Consider the following 22904-nt stretch of genomic DNA (forward strand, 5'->3'; position numbering starts at 1 on the left):
TGTTAAACACGTGTATAAATCTGAAAACCGCCTATGTCATCATATGCTCAGAGTCACCTGCATGAATGCCAGGTGTTGAGGAAGTTGAAACGTGCAAGCAACCCTTCTGCAAATAGGCGTGCTAATGATCAACCAATCTGCAAAAGAGAGAAGAAAGTAACCGTTTGATACTTTCGACTATAAAAGGAAGATCAATCGTCTTCATTCAATGCGCATTCAATGCAAGCAGCAAGTTGTGAATACGAGTAGTTGAAATTGTGAAAGTTATAAAGCATTCAATTCTAGAGAGATAAAGTCTTGTAGTCTATAACCGGTATAGTCAAACCGGAAATCCTTGTGTGTGATTATTGTGTTGTGTTGTATTACATCAAAGTGTGAGTTTGGTGTAACCGGCGAGTAGCGAAGTTGGGCTCGACCGGAAGTGTCGTTGTAACTCTAAAGAGTTAGTGGAGATCCTTCTCATAACCTGAGAAGAAGGGGTGACGTAGGAGGGTTTGCTCCGAACATCCATAAACAAATTCCTTGCCTCGTCTTCTTTCTTTTGCTTTCATTTCCTCTTTCTAAACTTAAACCGTAAACTAATCGCTCTTCTAAAACCGGTCATTCACTTCCATTAAATCGATTCTTTCTTAAACCTCATCTAAAGTCGCAAAGGTTGCTTCAACCTGAAACAGACATTTCCGCCCTTGAACCCGGTTCAAGAGTCTGTGACAGGCTGTGCAGTGCTAAGAAAGGTTTTAGTCTCTAACCGGACTATCACCAAGTTGTGTGTTGTGTAAGCGGCCACCCTTATCAAAACCGGAAAACACCCCGGTCCTCCAAAGGCGTCCCCGATCCTAACATTATTTTACTTATTTATTTGATATTTACTATCTCTCTTTAACAGTTAAAATAAATCAATAATTTACAACAAATTCTCACATTAAATATTTTAATAATATGTTTAAATAAATTCTAAACCCTAAACCTTAAATCTTAAACTCCAAATCATAAACTCTAAAACCTAAATACTAAACCCTAAACCCTAATTAATATCAATGATTAGTTGAATTATGAATTTATCTCTTTTATTTTTATTTTATTTTTATGACTTTTCAATTCCTTTATTTATCAAATATTTTTTATGGCCTCTTTTTTTTTATTATTATTTTTTTATATTGACTTATTAATATTTTTTTAGTTTTATTACTTATAAATAAATGTTTATCTAATATTTCTATTTTCACGATTAATTATTTTCTCTCCAGTAACTACCACGTAGGCACACCACGTAGGCATCGCGCTCCCAGTCGCTGTCTCAAATCGTGCTCTCTATCATTTTTCTATTATTATTAAGGATACAATTAAGAGCCCACACTCTACAATCAAAATAGAAGCAAATTACACCAATTTAACTTTTAGGTTTGAGATTTGGCCATGGCTGCAAGCTTCTTGGCAACCTCAACTATCACGTCAGTCTCAGGAATGACACCCTTTACAGCCTCATGCGAAAGGAAACTCTCAACCCACTTCACAAGATTAGGAGTATTAGATTCTTCTAGAAACTTCAAATCCGCCATCTTCTCCCCTGCTTTCACCCATCCCAACAAACTTCCAAAGGCAATATCCAAATACCCAATATTCTCCCCTCCAAAATACGCCTTCCCTTTACTTGATTTCACAAAAGCTTCTTCTAACAAAGCAAACCCTTCCTTCACCCTTTCCAATTTACTCAATTTTTCTTCCTCCGCCGCCATTCGATACTCTCTCAAAGAAGGGAACATCTAAAACATGCGAAAGATGTTAATAAAAAGTACTAATTGTGTAAATTAAAACAGTGTTAATGTATGATTAATTTACCTTGTCGTCTACATAGGCAGCCCAGAAACGGGCGATGGCACGATCATATGCGTCGGTTGGGAGGATGGTCGGACCGGATGTCCATTGTTCGTCGATGTATTGTACTATGATTAGGGATTCGCATATGGGTTTGTCGTCATGGATCATCACTGGCATTTTCTTGTGAACTGGGTTTGATTTCAGAAGAAGTTCACTCTTTGTGCCGAATGTTTCTTTCAGATATTCATACTCAATTGATTTGAGATTGAGGGCAATCTGAACTCGGTTTACGTATGGACTTGCTGAGAAACCCAGAAGTTTTACTGATCCTTTTCCTGCCATTAATTATATATTGAGATTGATTGATACAAATGTTGATGTTTTTGGTGTGATAAGATTATGGGAAGATGGTTTAGATTTTATATGGGATCCTGTTGAAAATGGTTGATTATAATTCAGTCAACAGTCAACGTAGTAGAGGAGATAGAACGTCATAGATGATGATAAATTGCCTTTTCTCGACGATTCGATTGAGGAATAATAATTGAACTTTGGTTGTAGATTTATTTAATTCAATTAAATAGGTTCATTTAGATTTTTTTAGATTTATTAAATAAATTATAAATTGTTTGAGATTAAAAATTTGTGTTTACATATAATATTATAACTATTTTTATATTGTTTTTCAAATTACAATAGCTTTTCATCATTGTTTTTCTTTTGTTTGCATTACTCTTTTTTTAATTCTAGGAAGTTGTACAGTTTATAACCAAATATAAGGATAATGAATTTGAACGGATAAATTATCTGTCTTAATTTATCCTAAAAATAAGTTTTGTTCAAGTTCAAAGTTCATGACCCGCTTAAATTCAAAGAGCTTTCAGATGGAATCGAACCGTGACATTTTGATCTCTTAAACTTTAAACCGATTCTTACCACCACTGAATTACCTTAGTGAGATTGCTCTTATTATTAATTAAGAAATAAAAGTTTTAAAAATTCTTTTAAATTGAGTTTTGGTTACTTGTGATAAATGACTTCAGTGTGATAGCTCACACATCTCTAAAATTCCGATCTCTACCCTGAAACTACTAATTTTTTTAAGAGAATGTTTTACAATATAATTTAAATTAAATTATAAAGGAAGTAAGTTTCTAAACATAATTTCAGCCTACATTTATTGGGTCAGGCCCATTATGTCATAAAATAATAATCTAAAATTGAAATAATACAATATTTGATATCTAATCATATATATATTGGAACTAAGTGATGAGGAAAATATAGTACAACAGATATATTATATATATATATATAGTAAGTAGGTTATGTTTATTTTGAAAAATTAAAACATGGAGACATTAAAATTCAATACAACAGTTAATAATAATTAGTAAATATAGTGTTAATTTAAAATGTCGGAACAACATCATATCCACCTTCAGGCTTCAGCTATGAATGATGTAGATAACATCTGCTCCACTTTCAAGTTAATTCTCTTTGCGAACCGACCTTTGATCCACGGTCTTGTCTCTGCATAGTATTTCCTCGAGGCATACCTTATCGACTTTTCAAATCTTTGCGTTTTCTTCTTCTCTTTGTACCGTAGAACTATTGCTTCTCTATTCATTGTTGTGAGTTGTTGCGACATCTCATGTATTAATGGACTGACATTGGGGAAAAGGTCTATAATTCCTTTACGAGTTATCGTGTGTGAAACCGATGAATCACTTGAGTCGAATCTGGAACAGACTTAGATCGATTGATGAAACGGAAGTCTAGAATCGATAATAAATAAATTAGTTGAGCTCAAAATGAGGGAATACAAAACATTAAATTTAAAATATTTATATACAAAAATTCAAACTCATGGCCTTATAACATGAGATTTCGCATTTATCACGAGTTATTAAATCTTCATCATTTTTAGATTAATATAAATAATAATATAAAATCCAAATATTTTGAAAAAGTAAATAAAAAAATCAATTAGCAAAGAAAAAGAGAAGTCCAGCCATCCTCAGGACTGTCCTGTTCTAGACCAATTAAAACGAAGCTCTAAATTTTGTTATTAAAATCAATTATCAGGTTAAAATAAATAAGTAAATATATCCAATCTGAAATAAAACTTGATAAATTCGGGTTTTTTTCAAATATTTTCTGCTCTTTTCAAATCATCCTCCACAATCGTTTAACATACATATATAACAGTTTCTCTCTACTCTACATTTTTGCCCTAGCCAATACACATTCTTTACCTAAAGATGATTCACGATTTTTGTCGGAAACGAGCTGAACTCTGTAACTCGCAAAAATGGTACATTTTCAATATTATTTCTACGAAACTCTACTTTGGTTATGTTTGTAACAAATAAAGTTCTGTTTATTAATAATCAAGAAACAAACAACGAAAACGAAATCTTCATGGTCAATATATCCAACCACTCATCCAATAAATCTAGAAGGTAACTTATTTATAGTATTTCAAGTTGATAATGATCAAATATTCTTTTATGTGAAGTTATGTTTAAACTGGTAGAGTTTATCTATAGTTATTGTGAGGTTCGTATTTATAGTTATTAGCTAGTTATTGTAAAAATATGCTTAAACTTTGATGTGAAGTCTTTTGAAACTATTCTTAAACTGATAACTATGTTAGTTATTCTAAAATATAGTTATTAGCCAGTTATTGTGAAAATATATATTTCAAGGTGATTTCATCGCTTCACCTGTAGCTATTTTACTCTTTTAGGTGAAACGCTATCTCAGGTGATTGTCGCTGCTTTACTCTTTCAAGTGAAGTCTATCGCTGTTGTACTCTTTCAGGTGAAGCGAGTTTCACCCGTCACTTTGGTAAAGAGCGTTTCACTTGTTGCTATTTTATTCTTTCAGCTCTTTTAACTGTTTTAGCTCTTTTGGGTGAAGCGCTCTCTAGGTGAAGCACTTCACCTAGCGCTGTTTTACTCTATCAGGTGAAGCGTTCTCTAAGTGAAATACACGATAGAATCGAACCCATACCTATCGTATCCAAAGCGGGTGCTCTGCTATTTGAACTACATCTTTTTTTTAATACAATTATAATGATAAGAATATATAATAGTTTTAGCTCTTTTAGAAAGTTATGGTACCATCGTTGTAAAAACTTTTGAAAATGTCAGTGTGCCCTAAGGATACAATTTGAAATCGTCCCGCGGTAACCGAACCAAATTGCCCCTTTTGGGGCAGTTTTTCCCTGGTTTGACAGGTAGTTGACCGGAGAGGGGGCGGGGATGGTATTTGTGTCTCCCGCACCGAACTGCCCCGATTTCACCTCGATTATAACTCGAATATTAAAAACATAATTTAATTTATAAAATCACCAATATACTTATTTTTTCATTATATTTTATAAGAGTTTTAAGTTTATTTTTTATAATAATATATTTTTCATATATTACAATATATATTATATTAACAAATCTATTTATATAATTTGATTATATAAAAAAATATTTATTTTTGAGAATATGGTATAAACGATCCCCGCGGGGAATCCTCGAAACTGAATGGGGCAGAGATGGTAGTAAAAAAATCTCCGAAATAAAAACTAGGGGTGACAATTTAGGTAAGTTTCAGGTTGACGAATTCGGGTTGGCAGGTTAACGTGTTGAACGATTCTAACCTAAACCTGACATGTTTAGTAATTTGGGTCAAAATCTCTAACCTAAACATTACATGTTTATTTGTGATTGAACTGAACTTGACTCGTTTGACCCGTTTAACCCGATTTAACTAACTCAACTCGAACCAAACCCGATGCAATTAATTCACATCTCTCTATTTCAAATTAATATGACATCAATACAAAATAAAAATAAAGTTAAATCACAAATCTCTTATAAAAAAATTTACATAGAAAAATGAGTGAGTGAATAAGAAAGAATAACACAAAACTCAACAAAAAAAATTTGTAAACGGGTTATCGGGTCTACTTTGGGTCATGTTAGATCGACCCGATTTTGATCTGTTTATTAATCAGGTTAAATAGGTCGATCTGATTTTAACCCGAACAAAAAAAATAAATGACTCTAACCTGGTTTTTTCGTGTTCGGTCAGGGTTTTATTTTCGTGTCGTATCCAAAATTATCAACCCTAATAAAAACACGGCAAGGATGATAAATGTATTCCCCGCTTCGAACTGCCTCATTGTTATACCTAACTATGTCCTTGTGCACTCTCACAAGGAGGGGTAAAAATATAAATTAGTTTTTTAATTATCATCACGTAACAAACGGGCTAGAAAGAGAGAGAAGAAGAGAGGATGGTTGAAAATTTCTTTGTATAATTAAAAAATCAAAATGTCATTTAAGTAAAATGTCACGTCAAATAAAATTATAAAACGGATGTCAAAAGTTTAATATTTGGTGCAATCAAAATTTGAGCCCATAGAATAAATACGCTTACAATTTGAATCCTAAATAATAATTGGGCCAAAATAAAAATAAATCTTTTCTCTCAATAGTAATAATATGGTCAGACTTTTTAATTTGTTTTTTATAACACTAACTCAAAATCTGATTGGTAGGCTTTTGGTGAGCCAAAATTTTCAATATATAATCACACTAGTGATTCACTAATCTTCAACATCTTCCCCTATTCAGAATAAATAAACAGTTATAAAATCATTTTCTCAAAAACAATTGCAAAATTTAAATCTTCAAACTGAAAAACATAGCATCAAAGACAGGTCTATTGAGCATGATACATTTAATGGGTACTCTTCAATCATGTTGGATAAAATGTGCATGAACAAGTTTATAACCAGCCATTGTCAAATTTTAATTCCAAAACTAATCAATTGCCATGGCTTCATTATCGCAAGCAGCATCCTCAACTGCATTCTTCATTTCGTCATTTGCTATGCGATTCTCTTCAAGTATACTCCGTTGCTCATCCTCTATTGTGTTCTGAAGCTCATCCACCTGCAACACATATAACACTTAGAAGATGACCATAAACAAACATAAGCAAAGCATAGTCGACTGTTTTGTTATACACTTTTTTTCCATATTGATCATGATCCGGAAAAATATATATTTGTTATATTTGTCAATTATTACAATGATCTAAAATATAATCCAAAATATGATCACTAAAAAATCTATATACCAAATGCAACAAAAAAGTTACACTAATATATCACGATCTACAAAAATATTTTTATACCAAATTAAGCAACACAAATCGTACTATAATATGCATCATGAAACCAAAAAAAAAATCAATTTCAATTTGAACTTTGACGATTTTCCAATGAGATTTGTGATTGTGACCAAATACCGATATTCAAATAAGCTGACTTTTCTCTTGCCTGAAAAAAAACACATACCATGTAGATATTTGTGTTTGGAAGGAAAAGAAGGTAGTGAAATAGAGAAGGTACAAAAATCATTGACATTCAGCTTAATCGAATAGTATGAAAGTGCATGTGGCATCTAAATAAGACCATTACACATTGATTGGCATAAACAATCAATGTGTAATGGTACCAGTAAAAGGGAGTATGATAATTAGTATAGGGGTAGTATGGTAATTAGCAGAGTCACTTAATAGATTAGCAAGTTAGTAGCTTGTAAATAGTAAAGTATGTATTATTTGGAGTATCGAATGAAATAGTATCAAATCTGAATTCTCATCTCAAATGCCCTAGTAATGACCATACTACCCTTGTACTACTAATAATATATCCTACACAACATGTTGGAGCATAATTGAACATATTACTTGCAATAGCCAAAATGAAATCAAAGCATATACAAGATGACTATGGTTCAAGATATCAACGATCTCACACTGAAAGCCTTTCAAACCGATAAAATTGGCTTCACAAAAGAGATCGAAAATGCAAGAAATCTATTTTTTTGGGGGGAATTAAAGGAGAATTAGCATGACACCCACAGCCATGATCCCTCGCTTAAACTCAAAGCGCTTCCAAATGGAATTGAACTTGTGACATGTTGGTCTCTTAAGTCAACTCTTATCACTGAGGTTAAGAAATCTATGTACAGTCAAACCTTACAAGGTTGATTTTTACAATAGGAACTCCCAAACATCCAAGGAAGTCTATAACCCCAAATATCAAAAGACAAAGTATAATGAAGATGGGGGACATTTCCAAATTACACTTAACAGATTATAGAAGGATCTAACACAGGGTTGAGTTGTCAGGACAAGTCTTATCTCAACTTCAAACGAAAAAGACAGTCCTCATGAGTCATGATTAGCAAATTCCCCGTTATTGATAACCGATATAGGAAACTATAATTTGAAAGAGTGGCTATAATTTAATTTTTGTCCAGGAAGAATAACTATACCTTTTTGCAAACAAGGCCCCTGGGAGAATAACTCATGATTTCTCGCAAACAGAGTTATATGTGTAATTTTAATGGATAGCATATTACGGAACAAAGATTGAAAAAGTGATAAAAGATTATTACATGCCAAATATATAGTTTTAAAGAATGTCCTTTTTTGGTGGATTGTTCATTACAAAATTCTGATGATAGTTAATTTGCCAAAAAATGATTTCACTTCAAAATGAATTAATTTGTCAAAAAGAATATCTATAAAGGCATGGTGCTGCTTTAGCTGTAGGAAAAAGGGAAGAATCAATTGATTATTTGTTCTTGCAATGCTTCTGGGGCAGTAAAGATATGAGAAATTGTGTTACCTCTGCAAGAGTATGAAAGTTTCTCCTGGGACAACATATATAGAAGCCTATTTGACAGGACAAATGTCAAAAAATAATGGAATATTCGAGCTTCGTGAGGAAGGAGCAGCTTTTTGAGCTAATACATGTTTCATGGGTGAATTGAAGACAGTGATAACACACCTTATTACTCAATCTAAATAATTAAGTGTTAATTTGATAATTTTTATCTAAAATCAATTAAGATTCAGCTCAAATTAAGTTAAAAATCCGAGTTAATTTAGTAAGTTATGAATAGCTTAATATAGTAGTATAGTAAGAACATATAAAAGAAAATTTTAATCCTGTAAATTAATCCAATTACATTACTATAAAGTAAAATATTAGTTACATATTTTCAAATCACATATGAAGTACTTAAAATTCAGATATTTTCATTAGGTTTATTTTCAAGATACTTAACTAATTCTGCACTTAAAATTACAACAATTAACTTTTAGTTTTATCAAATGCACCCTAAGTCTATTATAAAAGTTCAGCTATTTGAACTTCGATTTCACTCCTTGGATGAAATAAACACTGCTCAAATTATTATTTTTTGTTTATTACAGTCTCCTATGTTTTATGGATAATCCACCAGGTATTGGATCTTTGTTGAAACTTTTATCCCTTTTGCACCAAAGACATCCCCTTGCTGTTATGTACAATATATCCCTCTGACATAAAAATAAAGCAAGTAGATAAAAAATTAGGTTGGTTGCTCCATAATATGTCTCAGATAAGTTGCATGATTTTAGTTTATTAGTAGCAGTAAGATCAAATATGTTGAAGTTGAAAATAAGAAGCATCCCATTCATCAAAACTCAAAGAGAAGTGTGTAGCTCACATAACTAAAACATTCAAGAATACAATCTACGATCGTGCAACCACTTGGGTCCCCTTTCTGCAAAATCAAACGAGATGGTGACAACACTTTCTGGCATAATCATCCTGCTCGATGTGTAAGGCTCTTTCCACAACTACATCAAAGATATTACGTCGCTCGACACAGGAACACAGGCATGTGACCCATGGGACGGGGTCAGCCCACTGGTGGATGAACTTCAACTTGGGCATTGGAGGTTTAACCGATAGAAGACACCTTGGAGGTGAAAGACTTGTGCAGGGCTTTCCATTGTTCACGATCAAGAACTGGAACAAGTTCATGGGCTTCTGCCCCACCCCGGAGCTGAGGCAGTCTTTTTGGGTCCGAGTCGTTAGTCTGCCTATGTCTATGGAACTCTGAGGCACTCACCAGGATCGTTACATCTCTTAGTGTTGACGGAAATCGACAAGGCGACCTTGAATAAAACAAACTTACCATGGTCAAAAATCAGAATCAAGAATCATGCATCCGAGTGCCGGACCACATCGAAGATGCCAACGGGATCTTATTTACGATCTCCTAGTGTGGTCGGAATTAGGACCGTCAGTTTCAACAAAGGACCAACATCCGCTAGCTTGAATGTTTCTTCCCTGGGAGGGATCACTCCAGAAGCCAACCACCAGTCACAATCCGCTTTGTCAAACCCTCAGCCAACAACCCATACGTATAGTACATCACCCCAATACCTCAGCATGAAACCCCTTCCCCTCACCTTCTCTACCTACACTTCCAATCCACTCAAGACCGCCACCTCCTACATCCCCTAACGGGTTAAACCTTTTTTCCTTCTCGTTATAACACTCTTTTTCCAGCAGCATCTTACTTACATAAGAAGATGTAACCGAACCAACAAACACCCAAGCCCAACCTGAAATCAAACCTCCAAACCCTCCTCCTCGCATCATCACCCCACCTCTCAGCCCACTTACCCTCACCTCCACCCTTGGGCCTCACTCAACCCCTACCATTTTTTCCACATCTAAACCCTCTTTCTTCCAACTCCCTATCCACAACCCCACCATTTTCTATTTGTCCACATCTCAACCCTTTAGGCAGAGAGACTCTCTCTCACCTCTTTTGTTCACAATTGTGAACGGAGCTTTATCTAAGCTTTTCGAGAGGGCATCCAATGCAGGACTTTATAAGGGAATTAACTTGGGGACGACAAGACGAGAGAACGCTATTTCACATCTACTTTGTGCAGATGACACTCTTTGCATAGCTACGCCTCCTGTTGATAACCTCGCTCACTTAGGAATACTATGATCATTTCAAGGCTTGTCTGGGGCTCAAGATTAACATAGACAAGTCCGGACTTTTTTTCATTGGCGACTGTTATGCTATGGATTAGATATGCACTAACCCTTGCTTCAGAATTAGAATAATTCCTTGAATTAGATGAGATGAAGAGATTATGAGATGAGGAATAAGACTCCACAACTGTAGATGAAATCTATAATTGAAGAATAGAATGAATCAGATAACAGTTGAGATAGAGTGAATTGTAAGAGGAAGAGAAAGAGAGATATGGACCTGAAGAGAGAAATAGATTTATAAAAAATTATTAAGTGCCTCCCAGTATTCAGTCAATTCCTTTTATATCTTTTTCGTCACTTAGTTACACTGTGTAATAGGCAGTCACTTACCGCTTTGTCACCGACTACCGCCATTTAGAACACTGGTTACACATACCGAATGTAACTTGTTGTAATTAACCACTTATTCTTTTGTTGACTCAGGATAGAGCCTTATCAGCTTATTCTTAAGGTTAGGTAACCTAACTCTATTTATTCCTCATGTCAGCGAGCATTTCCAACTCTCTAGTGTTGGCTAGCACCCTGGGATTCAAAGTTGGGTCTCTTTCGTCGAAGGACCCTGGTCTCTCCCTTGGAACCAAGACCAGTTGCAAAGACGTTTGGAATTCTATAATTAAGAAAATGGAGATTAGACCGACTCTTTGGAAAAACAAACTTCTCTTTAAAAGTGGTAGGTTGATTCTCATTAAGAATTCACTTGCCACTATTGCAACTTTCGCAACTTTCGCCAGTCTCTCTTCCCTATATTTGTTAGGAAGGGCAGTTTCATTAAGAGACATGGGTGAAAATGAAATCCCTCTCACAAAGCACCTTGAACCCTAAAATTTTCTCTCCTTTATAATAAGATAACTCACATTGAGGTATTAACTATTAAGCAAGAAAGAAATATGTAAAGCAGATAGAATGGTCAAACAAATTATTAAACCATTAAAATTTACCATTTCTTCCTAGTGTTCTGGTCATGGTCATGACAGTTAAGTGAACCCTCTTATGTTACTCGGTTAAATTTAGCATTGCCAAGCTGAATGACAACAAAAGCACCCAAATCTGATTTTTGTAGTAGTTATTAACTTTCACTGAAGAGAAACTACACTTCTTCATTTGTATTTCATATTTTGATATCCATGGGTAAGAATAATGAGCTTGTCTAGAAATGGTTCGGGATATCCTGAAGTGGAGTTGGATTCACTATATGTAATTGCAACTATTTGAACTTAAGAAGTAGTTCCTCCAGATGATGTTCACATATATGACCTTTTTTTCTTAAACAAAAAGTTATTAGGAAGATTCAAGTCTTAACCTAGGATAATCTCATATATTTAGTAAATTTGTAACATAAGAAGCAATTCTTAGGATCAAACATTTTTGAGAAGCTATTGCATGAAAATGATAGTGCCACATACCACATGTAATAGAAGAGCAAATTGCTTCTTCCGGAGTTCCAAGGTCCTTGAATTAGCAACACTCTCAGCCTCTAACATTGCTATCTCCTTCTCTAAGTCAGTTATGATCTTTTGAGTCTCTGATCTTGGTGGTTGTAAAGCAATCAATTTCCTGATCGATTCACACTCTTCTTTATGCTGCCTTTCAATTTTCGCCAATTCTAGTTGCTTCTTCAGATCTTCTATATCAGTCTGCGCCTGAACAATCTGTCTGTTTATCTCATCTTCTAACTCATTAAAATTCTCCTTCTCTCTCAAGTTAGCATCCACAATTGCTTTGCTCTTGAGAAGTGGAAGTTCAAATGTTGCTAATTCCTGCAAGAAAGCTTTTGCAAGCTTTTCACAATCATTATTGTTATCCAAATCCTTTTCGATCTCAAGAGCAAACGAAGTGAACTTCTTCTGAAGCTTCTTCAATGGTGGTTCACCCCTAGTGGTGGTAGTTCTTGTTAGAAGCCGATGTTTTATTATAACATCGTCTTCAATTGGACCAAAAGCATAATGGGAAGCCACTGCTTCCCCCTTAACTGCAACTTTTCTACCTTTCATCAACATCTGAAACAGCTATTTGCAATACCACAGTCCTAGGAAAAAAGAGAGGAGAAATACAAATCATCATTTCTATCTTTTTTCATGAACAACTTCACCAAGGTTCAATCTAAAGTGAAACTTATCGATTCTATAGAACAATCACTATAACGAACAGAAATCTCAATTAACAATAAAGTAAAGAGATTCTTGGGTAAATTGAACCTACGAGAAGTAACGGAGACCCAGAAGAATGCAGATGCTCAAACTAGGGTTCCTCGTAGATCATGAATTTCCACCACAAACATTGATTTCTAACGTAAAAGGTTGGGGCTTGGAAGTTTTGAATCAGAGAACTCAAAGAGAGAGAAATCGAGCGGAGGTGACCCGACCCGACTCGACTCGACTCAAACCTTCTTCCTTTTCTTATTTTTCACTTGTATCAAATATTTATTTCATATTAAACTCAATTAGTTTATTAAAATAAAGTTTTTGGTAAAGTTATTAATTTAGTTAATAGGTTAGTTTCAATTATTTTACGATTATTCTTTTAACATTTTTTTTTCTCAAGTGATTTTAATTTTTAATTTATCACTTTATTTCATAAAATGAGATCCATCACTTATAAAAAAAAAAAATCCAAGAACTTAGATTTTATCAATTGTATTACAATAATTTTGTTGATTTTAAAGATTTAAAGTCTCGTTGAATTAAATAATTATATTTTATTCATAAACACGTTATTTTCATTTTATATTATTATTATTTTTAATTAAAAAGCTAGCGATGTTTTAGTGTCAAAAGTTTGGCAGGATGTTGAGTTAAAAACATGTTTAACCTCGGTATAATAGTTTAAGAAGATTAAACACTATTAAGAATTGTGTTTTTTTTCATATTAGAGTTTTGCTTCTCGAATAAAGCAATTAAGTGTATCAATTTGAAAAAGACGTTGTGCGTTAAAAATTCATGAATAGTTTTATGTGGAATATTGTTTCAGTTTGTTTGTTTAGATAATTTCATATAATTTTTGTTGAGAAAATTTGTGAGAATCAAAGTTTTATCGAAGATCTCGTTATTTGAATGTAGCGCTATTCATAATGAAATTCTTACGAATTATATGTGCATGCAAAAATGTTGTATTATGCTAAGTCGTTGTATGTGTTACAATGAGGTGAAATCGATAACTCCCATACTTTTGCAATTTCAGAGGTGATTGGTATCTGAATTTTTTTTTGTGGAGTATGACTGAATTCACTAAGGGATGACGTACCGAGTCCTTGGTACAGGGATGAATCTATGTAGGGACTCGGGTGGGCTGAAGTCCACCCCATATTTTTTTTTACTGTAGAAATATGACATTACCCTTAATTTCTTAAAAAAATTTAATATAATTCATTGTTTTTTTATCTAATTATTAAAAAAATGGTAAAACTTTATTTTTATATACTTATTTTTTTCAAAATTTTCTTGTTATTATTTTAAGCCCACCCCAATTCGAAATCATGGGTCCGTCCCTTCTTGGGTAGTTGCTATAAAGTTTGGATCGAAAAGAATGATATGACAGACATACATATTTGAATCCCGATTATTTTTTGATGAACTGTCTGATTGGAAAAAATCGATTAACTTTCAATGATCGTAGTCGTCCGATACGTATAATTAATAATATAATTATTACGAATTTACGACACTTTCTAAAATTTGTTCGAAAAGCCTGTGGAGTCGGTCAGAGAGTTAATCGTTTTTCTCGAAGATCTACGAGCTCAATAAAATGTTAGACGTGTTTGTATTCTTTTTTTATTTTTATGATTTTTTTTTCTTACGCCATTCTTCATCATTGTGTTTATTGTTATCATTTTCTAATATACATTGACTATTTAATAAATAAAAACTAGCATTAACCTCACAATTATGATATCCACTTGCATTTTAAGTGAGAATCAAATACGTTACATTGATTTTTTTTTACACCGACTCTTACCACTTAATCTATCCTAATAGTTTCATTCTTTCAATAGTGTCTCCCCATAAATGTTTCACAAACTATGGACATTATGGATTAAAACAAACTTGATAGATAACTTTTAAATGAAAAATTAGTATGAACATAAATATTTCTTACATTCATAGGACTCTTATATTATCTTTCTTTTAATTTAATTTTATATTTAAAAAATAAAAAATAAAAAAAAATAAAATAACGGTTCAAATATAATTCAATAAAAATAGTTAAAAGAAAAATAAATTAAAATTTATTTGTAAATAATACAAAATAACATTTATAAAATCAAAACTAGATGTTAAATAGTATAACAGAATTGTAAAAATTAAAATTTCAATGAAGAAGATCCAACAATCTTACAATTTCTTAGGATTACTCTAAAAACGAAATCGTTTGAGTTTTTATAAGAATAAGTGAGGAAGTAAAGCAAGTCGAACAAACTAATCAAATAATGTCGAAAAATTTCTACAAAATATTCTGAACAATAGTAAAAATTTCTTTGCTCGTGGGTTGGTAAGTAACGCATGAAAAAGTTATGACAAATAATAACTCACAATTTGCATATATGGTCAAAATAATGAGAAATTCATACAAATCAAAGTGAGAATATTTGTAAGAAGACCTTCAAATGAAAGATCAGTTCAAATAACTCATTATTGAACAAATGAGAAATAACTCCAGATCTGACAACATCATCCTTTTGCTATTAAGAAGAGGACGGACATAAACTCAAGAAAAGATCATTAGAACAATCGGCAAGAGTAACAAACGACCCACCAAAGAATGAGAGTATTATTCGGATTTCTAAAATTTGAGACGACAAATCTAATCCGACTAAACACGATCTCAAACCGAACAAAATATAACAAAATAACATCTATAAAATCAAAACGATGAAAATCTAGATATTAAATACTAAATAGTATAACAAATTTGTAAAAATTAAAATTTTAATAGACAAGATCCAACAATCTTGCAATTTCTTAAGGTGACTCCAAAGACAAACTCGTTTGAGTTTCATAAGAATGAGTAAGGATATAAAACAAATCGAACAAACTAATCAAGCGGTATCATAAAATTTTTACAAAATATTATGAACAACATTGGAAATTTCCTTGCTTGCGGGGTTGGTAAGTAACGCATGAAAAGTTTATGTCAAATGATAACTCCCAATTTGCATATATATAGTCAAAATAATGAGAAATTTATACAAATCAAGTGAGAATATAAGTGAGAATACTTGTAAAAAGACCTTCAAATAACTCATTATTTGAACAAATGAGAAATAACTACGAATCTAGCAACTTTATCCATTTTTTTATTAAGAAGAGGACAGACACATACTCAGAAAATATCACTAGAATAATCGGCATGAGCAACAAACAATTCACCAAAGACGGAGAAGAGTATTATTCGGATTTTTAAAATTCAAGACGATAAATCCAATTCAACTAAATAAAATGTTTGAACCTAATACAATATAATAAAACCCAAATATGAGTAATGAAAAAAGAAAAGAAACATCTTGGATACTTACTTTTTTTTTATTAATTAAAGGAATAATGAATAAAAGAAAATTCTCACTTCTTCCATTAAATTTTGTTTACCTTGAGTGAAAGAAAATGATTGAGCAATAATATCCACTAGAAATAGTTAAATTGATTTATTGGTATATAACCTTTTCAATATATATATATATATATATATATATTATTTTTCTGCAAGACATATATATACTTTTGGAAACAACACATATATGATTGTTTATTCTTATGATTCTTTCCTAGATTTTTTTTGGGAAAAAATCTTTCCTATATTTATCTTTAATATAATGATCTAATTGTAATAAGTCTGGTATTTTCAGAAATCAAGTAAACAAATTGAGCTTAATAAATAAAGCAAACTAAATTTACTTCTTTTTCGTGTTCAATAAATAATAATTCTACAAAACTAGAAGTCCATAAAATAAACCAATATAAAAAAAAAGGAAAATAAACTAATAGAGAAAACGCGTGTTCTAAAACCTAAAATATGCAAACATTATCACAAAATGGTGAGGCGCCGTCTCCATAATCTTCAACAATATCTTTAGAGCTATATGTCCCGATAAAAGGTTGTTCTTCATTTCTCATCCTAAGATATTTATCCATTGAATATTCCGATACAAAATCTCTCAGGTAAAATGAGTTTTGTGATTCAAAATACCCTTTTGATATTGATTAGTTTGATAATATCCAAGGTTTAGTTTTACATTATTTCACATAAACATTCCACATATTTTCATCAAAAGTTGTTAAACTAGTTAGATTCATAGTTGTTAAACTAGTTAGATTCATACTAGTTCCATGTCTTCCAACTCTTCGAGTAGGAACATTTTAAGTTGAAATGTAAGTCATATTTTGTTTTTTTAAAAGAAACTAACTTATACTTGTGTGATTGTTATCCCTCTGATTTTTCTATTATCAATTGCAGAAAAACATGTCTCATCCTTATAAAGAGCTTGGAGGCTTAATTTTAGGGGAAGAAATGTCAACAATTTGGTACATAGATCTCCCAAAGGGGTTAGTCACATGTTCATTAGGTAAATTTCCATGAAAACTTGAATAGTCTTGGTTCATTTGATCTCTTACCCTATAGTGAAATTGAATGTAGTTATTGCCATTGACAGATAAAGCTGGCATTGGATTGTCAATGTATCAACAACATATAGCTCATCTCCACATTCAACCCATTGATCTATAGCTTGCATTTGATTATCAAATCATTATGATGGACTTGTTGATCAGGTATACTAGAATCAATGGAGTCCCATCTTAAACCATTTTGAACATTGTCCAGATCTTGTCTAGGACTTTCATTTGAATATTGGTTCTGCTTGTTCTTAACATTTGAAGCTTGGAACTTACTCATATCAAAGATCATATATATATTAAAGATAAGTTCTGGATTCAATTCCATCATCCAATTTGATTTTCTGTGTAATTGAGCTCTTCAAAATCTGTAAGAATCCATTGCTAACAATTTTTTTTTTTTGGAAAAAAAAAAACTTAGCGTCATTTCATTAAAAATTTCCAAAATTGAGAAAAAACCCACGAGTTTAAGAGATCATTCTAGAAATGCCTAAAATGATTTTGAAGTCGTAACATTCTGAATAAAAGCTAAAAAGCTAAAAACGTAAATGAATTATCTGTTTACAATGTTTTCAATTCTAGTGAGTTTAAAAAACGGTAAACTTCAGTTTCTGCAGATATTCCAATTCTGCTCCGTGCTGGGAATTCCTCTCCACGTTCTCGCAAGGGCGCTGCAATCCGATACAATATCTTTCCATAACTCGTCAACGCTCCTGCGGGTTCTGCCATATACCCTTGCATTCTGTTTTTGCCAAATGTTATACACCACTGCTCCAAAACCGCACTTGAACACGCTTGTTGAAAATCTATTTCCCTTGACTTTGAGTAGTACTGCTTTTTTGATTTTATTCAATTCGCTCGGGAAACTAATCAGCTCCAGACTTTCATAGAATCTTTCATAAAGCTCCGAAGCAATACAGAAGCTCCCGAATAGGTGATCTATGGTTTCTTCATTTCCTATGCATAGAAGACAACTCGCGTCCGAGATGCTCATATACTTGTTGATACGATCACGAGTGCTGAGTTTTTCCCAGAAGGCGAGCCATAGGATGAACTAGTGTCGAGGGATAATCTTCGTTGACCATACAAGAGGAGCCATTGTTAACAATTTAAACGTGCATATACAGGTTCAAGTTATGAAATATACATGTTCAAGTTATGAATTGCAGCTTGACTATGTGAGATTATCATTGCATTGATTTAATTTAATGTAATGCAAATCTAATTGTTTTTATTTCAGCAAGATGAATATTACTTTCCTGGATTTACTAATTAGTAACTCCATTGATTAGATAATTTTCATCAATGAAAATTCAGGATTCAGGAAAGAGTTAATGGATTTTCATCAATCTTTCCTAATGAAATGAATTAATACAAAATCAGTATGAAAATTCACATTTAATTGGGAAGACAATTTACAACTTGCTTATATTTTAAATCTGTTTAGTAAAATCACATGTGATCAATGCATGTTATTAACCCTTTTAACATTTAATCCACAATTTGGACACAGACAATTAACATTATTAATTTTGTTTTGCAGATTATTTTTAATAGCCAAAACATTGTTCAAACTTCAAAGCTCTCCAAGTAAAGTCCTAATATTTTGGTAAGCATGAATGTTCCTATCTTCTCCTATTTTGAATCATTTTTTTAATCTACTCTCAATTTTAAGATGACATTTTTAGTTTAGATCAAACTTCTTTATATTGAGAGACTATTAACATTCTTTCATTTATTTCGTTAAATAATTTTGTAACATGTGGTTTCAAATTTTATAGGTTATTTGGTTTAACCGTCGCAATCAAGTAAGTACATTTATTTTTTGTGTTTCAATAAATTTATTTATTTAAATTTATTCAAGATAAATACTAGGATAAAGTCTGATATCATGAATATGATAGTTTCTAAGCATGAACCTCTTTTCTACATCAGAAAACCGTTCATTTGAAAACTATAACCCTAACCATTCTGCTACTTCAAAGTTAAAATATAATTGTGTCTTGTCCTTTAGGCTCAATTTGTCGTTACATGGCCATTTGGGCCTCTTTATTTGAATTCGATTTTTTTAGCTCATTCTGCCTTTGTTATTTTCACTTTGTTGTCTCTCAATTTATTTAAATTTTATTAAAATTAAAAAAAATGTAAAATCACATTAAAATGACAGAATTTTGAAGTGTTAGACTTTTGTTTGGAACGGTCACCGAAGCCATATCATATTGACATTTTCTTTGAGTGGAACTAAACATCAATGAAACAATGAATCAATATATCAATAATAAATTGTGTGGGAAGATGTATTTGGTGCATATATATAATATATTTACTTGACATATAATATATATCAAGAACAATAACCTGATTTAAAAAAAAAAACAATGATTGTTCTAAAAGCAAGTTAATATTTATGCTTCATAAATGAGTGTATAAAAACAAGTTCAACTTACTACATCTTTGAATTGGGACATATTATCCAAAACTAATTCATAGTAGTCATGCCACAAAACAACCTATACTTATCAAACCAAATAATTCAAGATCAAATCATCTTCAAAATAAATCTAACATTTCATGTAGAGAGAGACCAAGAATAATAGAGAAAGTGAAGACAAGGCTTGGACATTTAGATGAGAAGTCATGACAATGATTTATTTTGCGGTCTTTCTCTAAAGATTAGTTCAAATGAGCATTTCAGTTCATATAAAATGTGAAGAAAAGAGAGAAAAAGAGAGCGGGCAACAAATTATTATGAATGATATGTTTAAAACATGGTCGAATTCCATTTTAATCAAACTATCCATACAAAAACTGGCCGTCTATACAAAGTCAATCGCGTTCATTGGATGAAATACAAATTAGAAGGAAGAGGGATCGAGCGCTACGTGATTCCTAATAAAATCACATCTCACGCGGTTTAGTAAATCGGAGGGAGGAGGGAGCGCCACGTGGTTCCAAATAAAATCACATCTCACGCGGTTTAGTAAATCGAAGGGAAAAGGGAGCGCCACGTGGTTTCAAATAAAATCACTTCTCACGCGGTTTAGTCAATCTGTTATCTGAACGACCCTTCCAACCATGTGTTTTTTTTGTTTCATTAGAGATTCTCTTTTTTATTTGGAACTTTTTATTTTCTATATATGGCTCAACTTGGCCATTTGAGGTATATCATTAAATTTGAATTCAAACCAATCATTTATAAATAAATAAATATGGATAATAGCATTAATTCTTAAGAAATTTAAAAGAAAAAGATATCAATTAATGCATTGGAGAATATCCATAAAAATATTTAAAAACATTAATGTCAATTAATGATTTTGATAAGTATGAATTAAATAACATTCAATTGTTGTGCTATATATATTGAAACATTGCATAATTTCATCACATTGCTTACTACACTTCAATCACATTGCATATTATTTCTAGATCTCTCACTTGTGCAATAATGTCTAGGGAAAATGCGATATTCTCAACACCTTTTGTATGCGAAGTTTGCAACTTGGAGTTTAAGAATGCTGGGGAGCAAGGGAAGCATTTCGAATCGGCTCATCCAATGATCAAAGAGGTTGTCCTACAAGATGGACGCAAGATGGATCTCAAAAGTTATTGTGTTGAGTTTGGCCCGAAATCGAATCCAGAGCCAACTCAAAGCAATGTTCGAAATAAGAGGAACTTGTCTTGGGAAGTGACGGATAAAGGAAAGCGAATTTTGTCGAGCAATGATCAACCTGAATTTCCTAACAAGTTTGATCTGAATTCGAAGCCGGAGCAAGCTCGGATCCATATCAATTTGATACAACATGTGAATATGTCAAACCATTTTCAGCCTCCGGTTCCAAAGCGAGGTAATCATTCCATTCCTAACAAGTTTGGCTTGTATACGACGCCAAAGGAAAGGAACATGTCTTTACAAGCTAGAGACAAAGGAAATGGACTTTGTTTGCACAATGTCAATGAACCTTTACTCTTTCCTACTCGAGGAAGCCCTTCATTGCCTAACAATAATCAACCATCTTTATCTCCTACCCGCTACAGACACCTCCCTTCATTGTTTCGAATGCCAAAAATAGCTAAACCAAACAATTCATTCTTCTTGCGATTACTAAAGGGTACAAAAAACGACGCATTTACTATCAATGTAGACAATCATTTGAAAAACTCGCCAAAACCTCATACCAGCACGTTGGATCAACCTATTGCACATCAAGATACAAACATATCCGACAATGACAATCAAGATAAGGAAGGTGAATCGGATTCGGATAAAGAAAAGATTGATTTAAACTTGAAGCTCTGAAAATGAAGACATGTGACTTATTTTCATAGAGTTGGTTTGAAGCATGGATGTAACGCTTTATTATGGCTTTGCGTTGTTGTTCGTTGTTTCTTATATCATATTCTGAACTATTATATTTTCTTTCATTCTCTTTATAATTTTAAGTATTGTGTTATTTGTTGTTTTTTTTATGAGTATGTAATCGAGTCTGTTCCCTTCCTTTTTATTTACAAAAATGCATTATTTTCTGAAAAGTATATGAAAAGATTAAGTATTTCTATGTTGGACTTTATTTATTTGAATGATTATTGATTAATAAAAATAAATTTTAATTTAAATACTTAGGTAAAAATGTTTTATCACTGTAGTATTTTTATTTTATTATTTAATTAGCACAATCTTTAATTGAGTTTTTTAAGTAAGAGTGAAATAAAGAAAAATGAACAAACAATCAAAATGGTTTTGAGCACAATCGGTTTAAGAAGGTTTATAATTAATTATATAATCCATTAAAGTTTATTATGGAAAGTTGTTATAAGATTAAAATGGCTTTAAAATATTACCTTAAATCAATTTTGAAATTTTAGATTTCTCAAAAGAAGTTTATTTTGCTACTTGCTTTTCAAAATCTTTTGTTAAAATAAACTTAATTTCAGATTTTGACACCAATGGATTTATGCAAAAACTGAATTTGAGAACGAAAAAAAATATAAAATAAAATTCATACAAAATAAATGAATACATTAAATTTGATCAAATTTCAAATATTCAATTTATAATTTAATACAACTATAGAAACATTTATAGAAATCTAAAATACTAATGAAATAAGAATGATTATCCTCTATTCCATCCTTTTGTTCCTTCGTCATCACCATGGCTATGTATTCGGTAACAACATTTCTTCTGTCAAAATTATTTAGAATTCATCTATAGCATCAAATGCATCCTATTGAACAATATATATAAATAAAAAGCAAAATGGCTTCCATAGTATTTGGAGGATACTCAACATGAACTTCTATCGTCTAATTAACATTACACTTAACACCTTTGCATCTATCGATCTTCTATCGAAGAATACCACAAAATACATATTCGACTTAGAATTGTAACGAAACATTAAATAAAATTATTTTATAAGATGACAAAGTGATATAGGAAAGTTTTTTAAAAGGAACCAAGTTTAACATTTTTATTGATTTTAAGTAAAAATAAAAAGTTATCTAAACTCGATCCCACTTTAACTAAGTCAATATTTATAAGAAAATTAGTT

At 32.0% G+C, this 22904-nt stretch overlaps 2 protein-coding genes across 2 annotated transcripts; both read right to left on the minus strand.

Annotated features, from left to right (window-relative positions):
- Positions 1 to 1329: 1329 nt before the first annotated feature.
- Positions 1330 to 2230, minus strand: LOC124942774 (glutathione S-transferase U17-like). The gene is made up of 2 exons (XM_047483334.1): positions 1840 to 2230; positions 1330 to 1763 (listed from the first exon to the last, which is right to left on the minus strand). Exons 1-2 carry the CDS (start codon positions 2158 to 2160, stop codon positions 1398 to 1400), a joined length of 687 nt encoding a protein of 228 aa, XP_047339290.1. The 5' UTR covers positions 2161 to 2230; the 3' UTR covers positions 1330 to 1397.
- Positions 2231 to 6434: 4204 nt separating this feature from the next.
- LOC124919950 (THO complex subunit 7B-like) lies at positions 6435 to 13107 on the minus strand. Its single transcript, XM_047460317.1, has 3 exons — positions 12947 to 13107; positions 12151 to 12773; positions 6435 to 6779 (listed from the first exon to the last, which is right to left on the minus strand). The coding sequence occupies exons 2-3, from the start codon at positions 12742 to 12744 to the stop codon at positions 6648 to 6650; spliced, it is 726 nt and encodes a 241-aa protein (XP_047316273.1). The 5' UTR covers positions 12745 to 12773; positions 12947 to 13107; the 3' UTR covers positions 6435 to 6647.
- Positions 13108 to 22904: the final 9797 nt, after the last annotated feature.

The sequence above is a fragment of the Impatiens glandulifera genome, chromosome 1 (assembly GCF_907164915.1).
Source record: "Impatiens glandulifera chromosome 1, dImpGla2.1, whole genome shotgun sequence".
Lineage (NCBI taxonomy): Eukaryota > Viridiplantae > Streptophyta > Magnoliopsida > Ericales > Balsaminaceae > Impatiens > Impatiens glandulifera.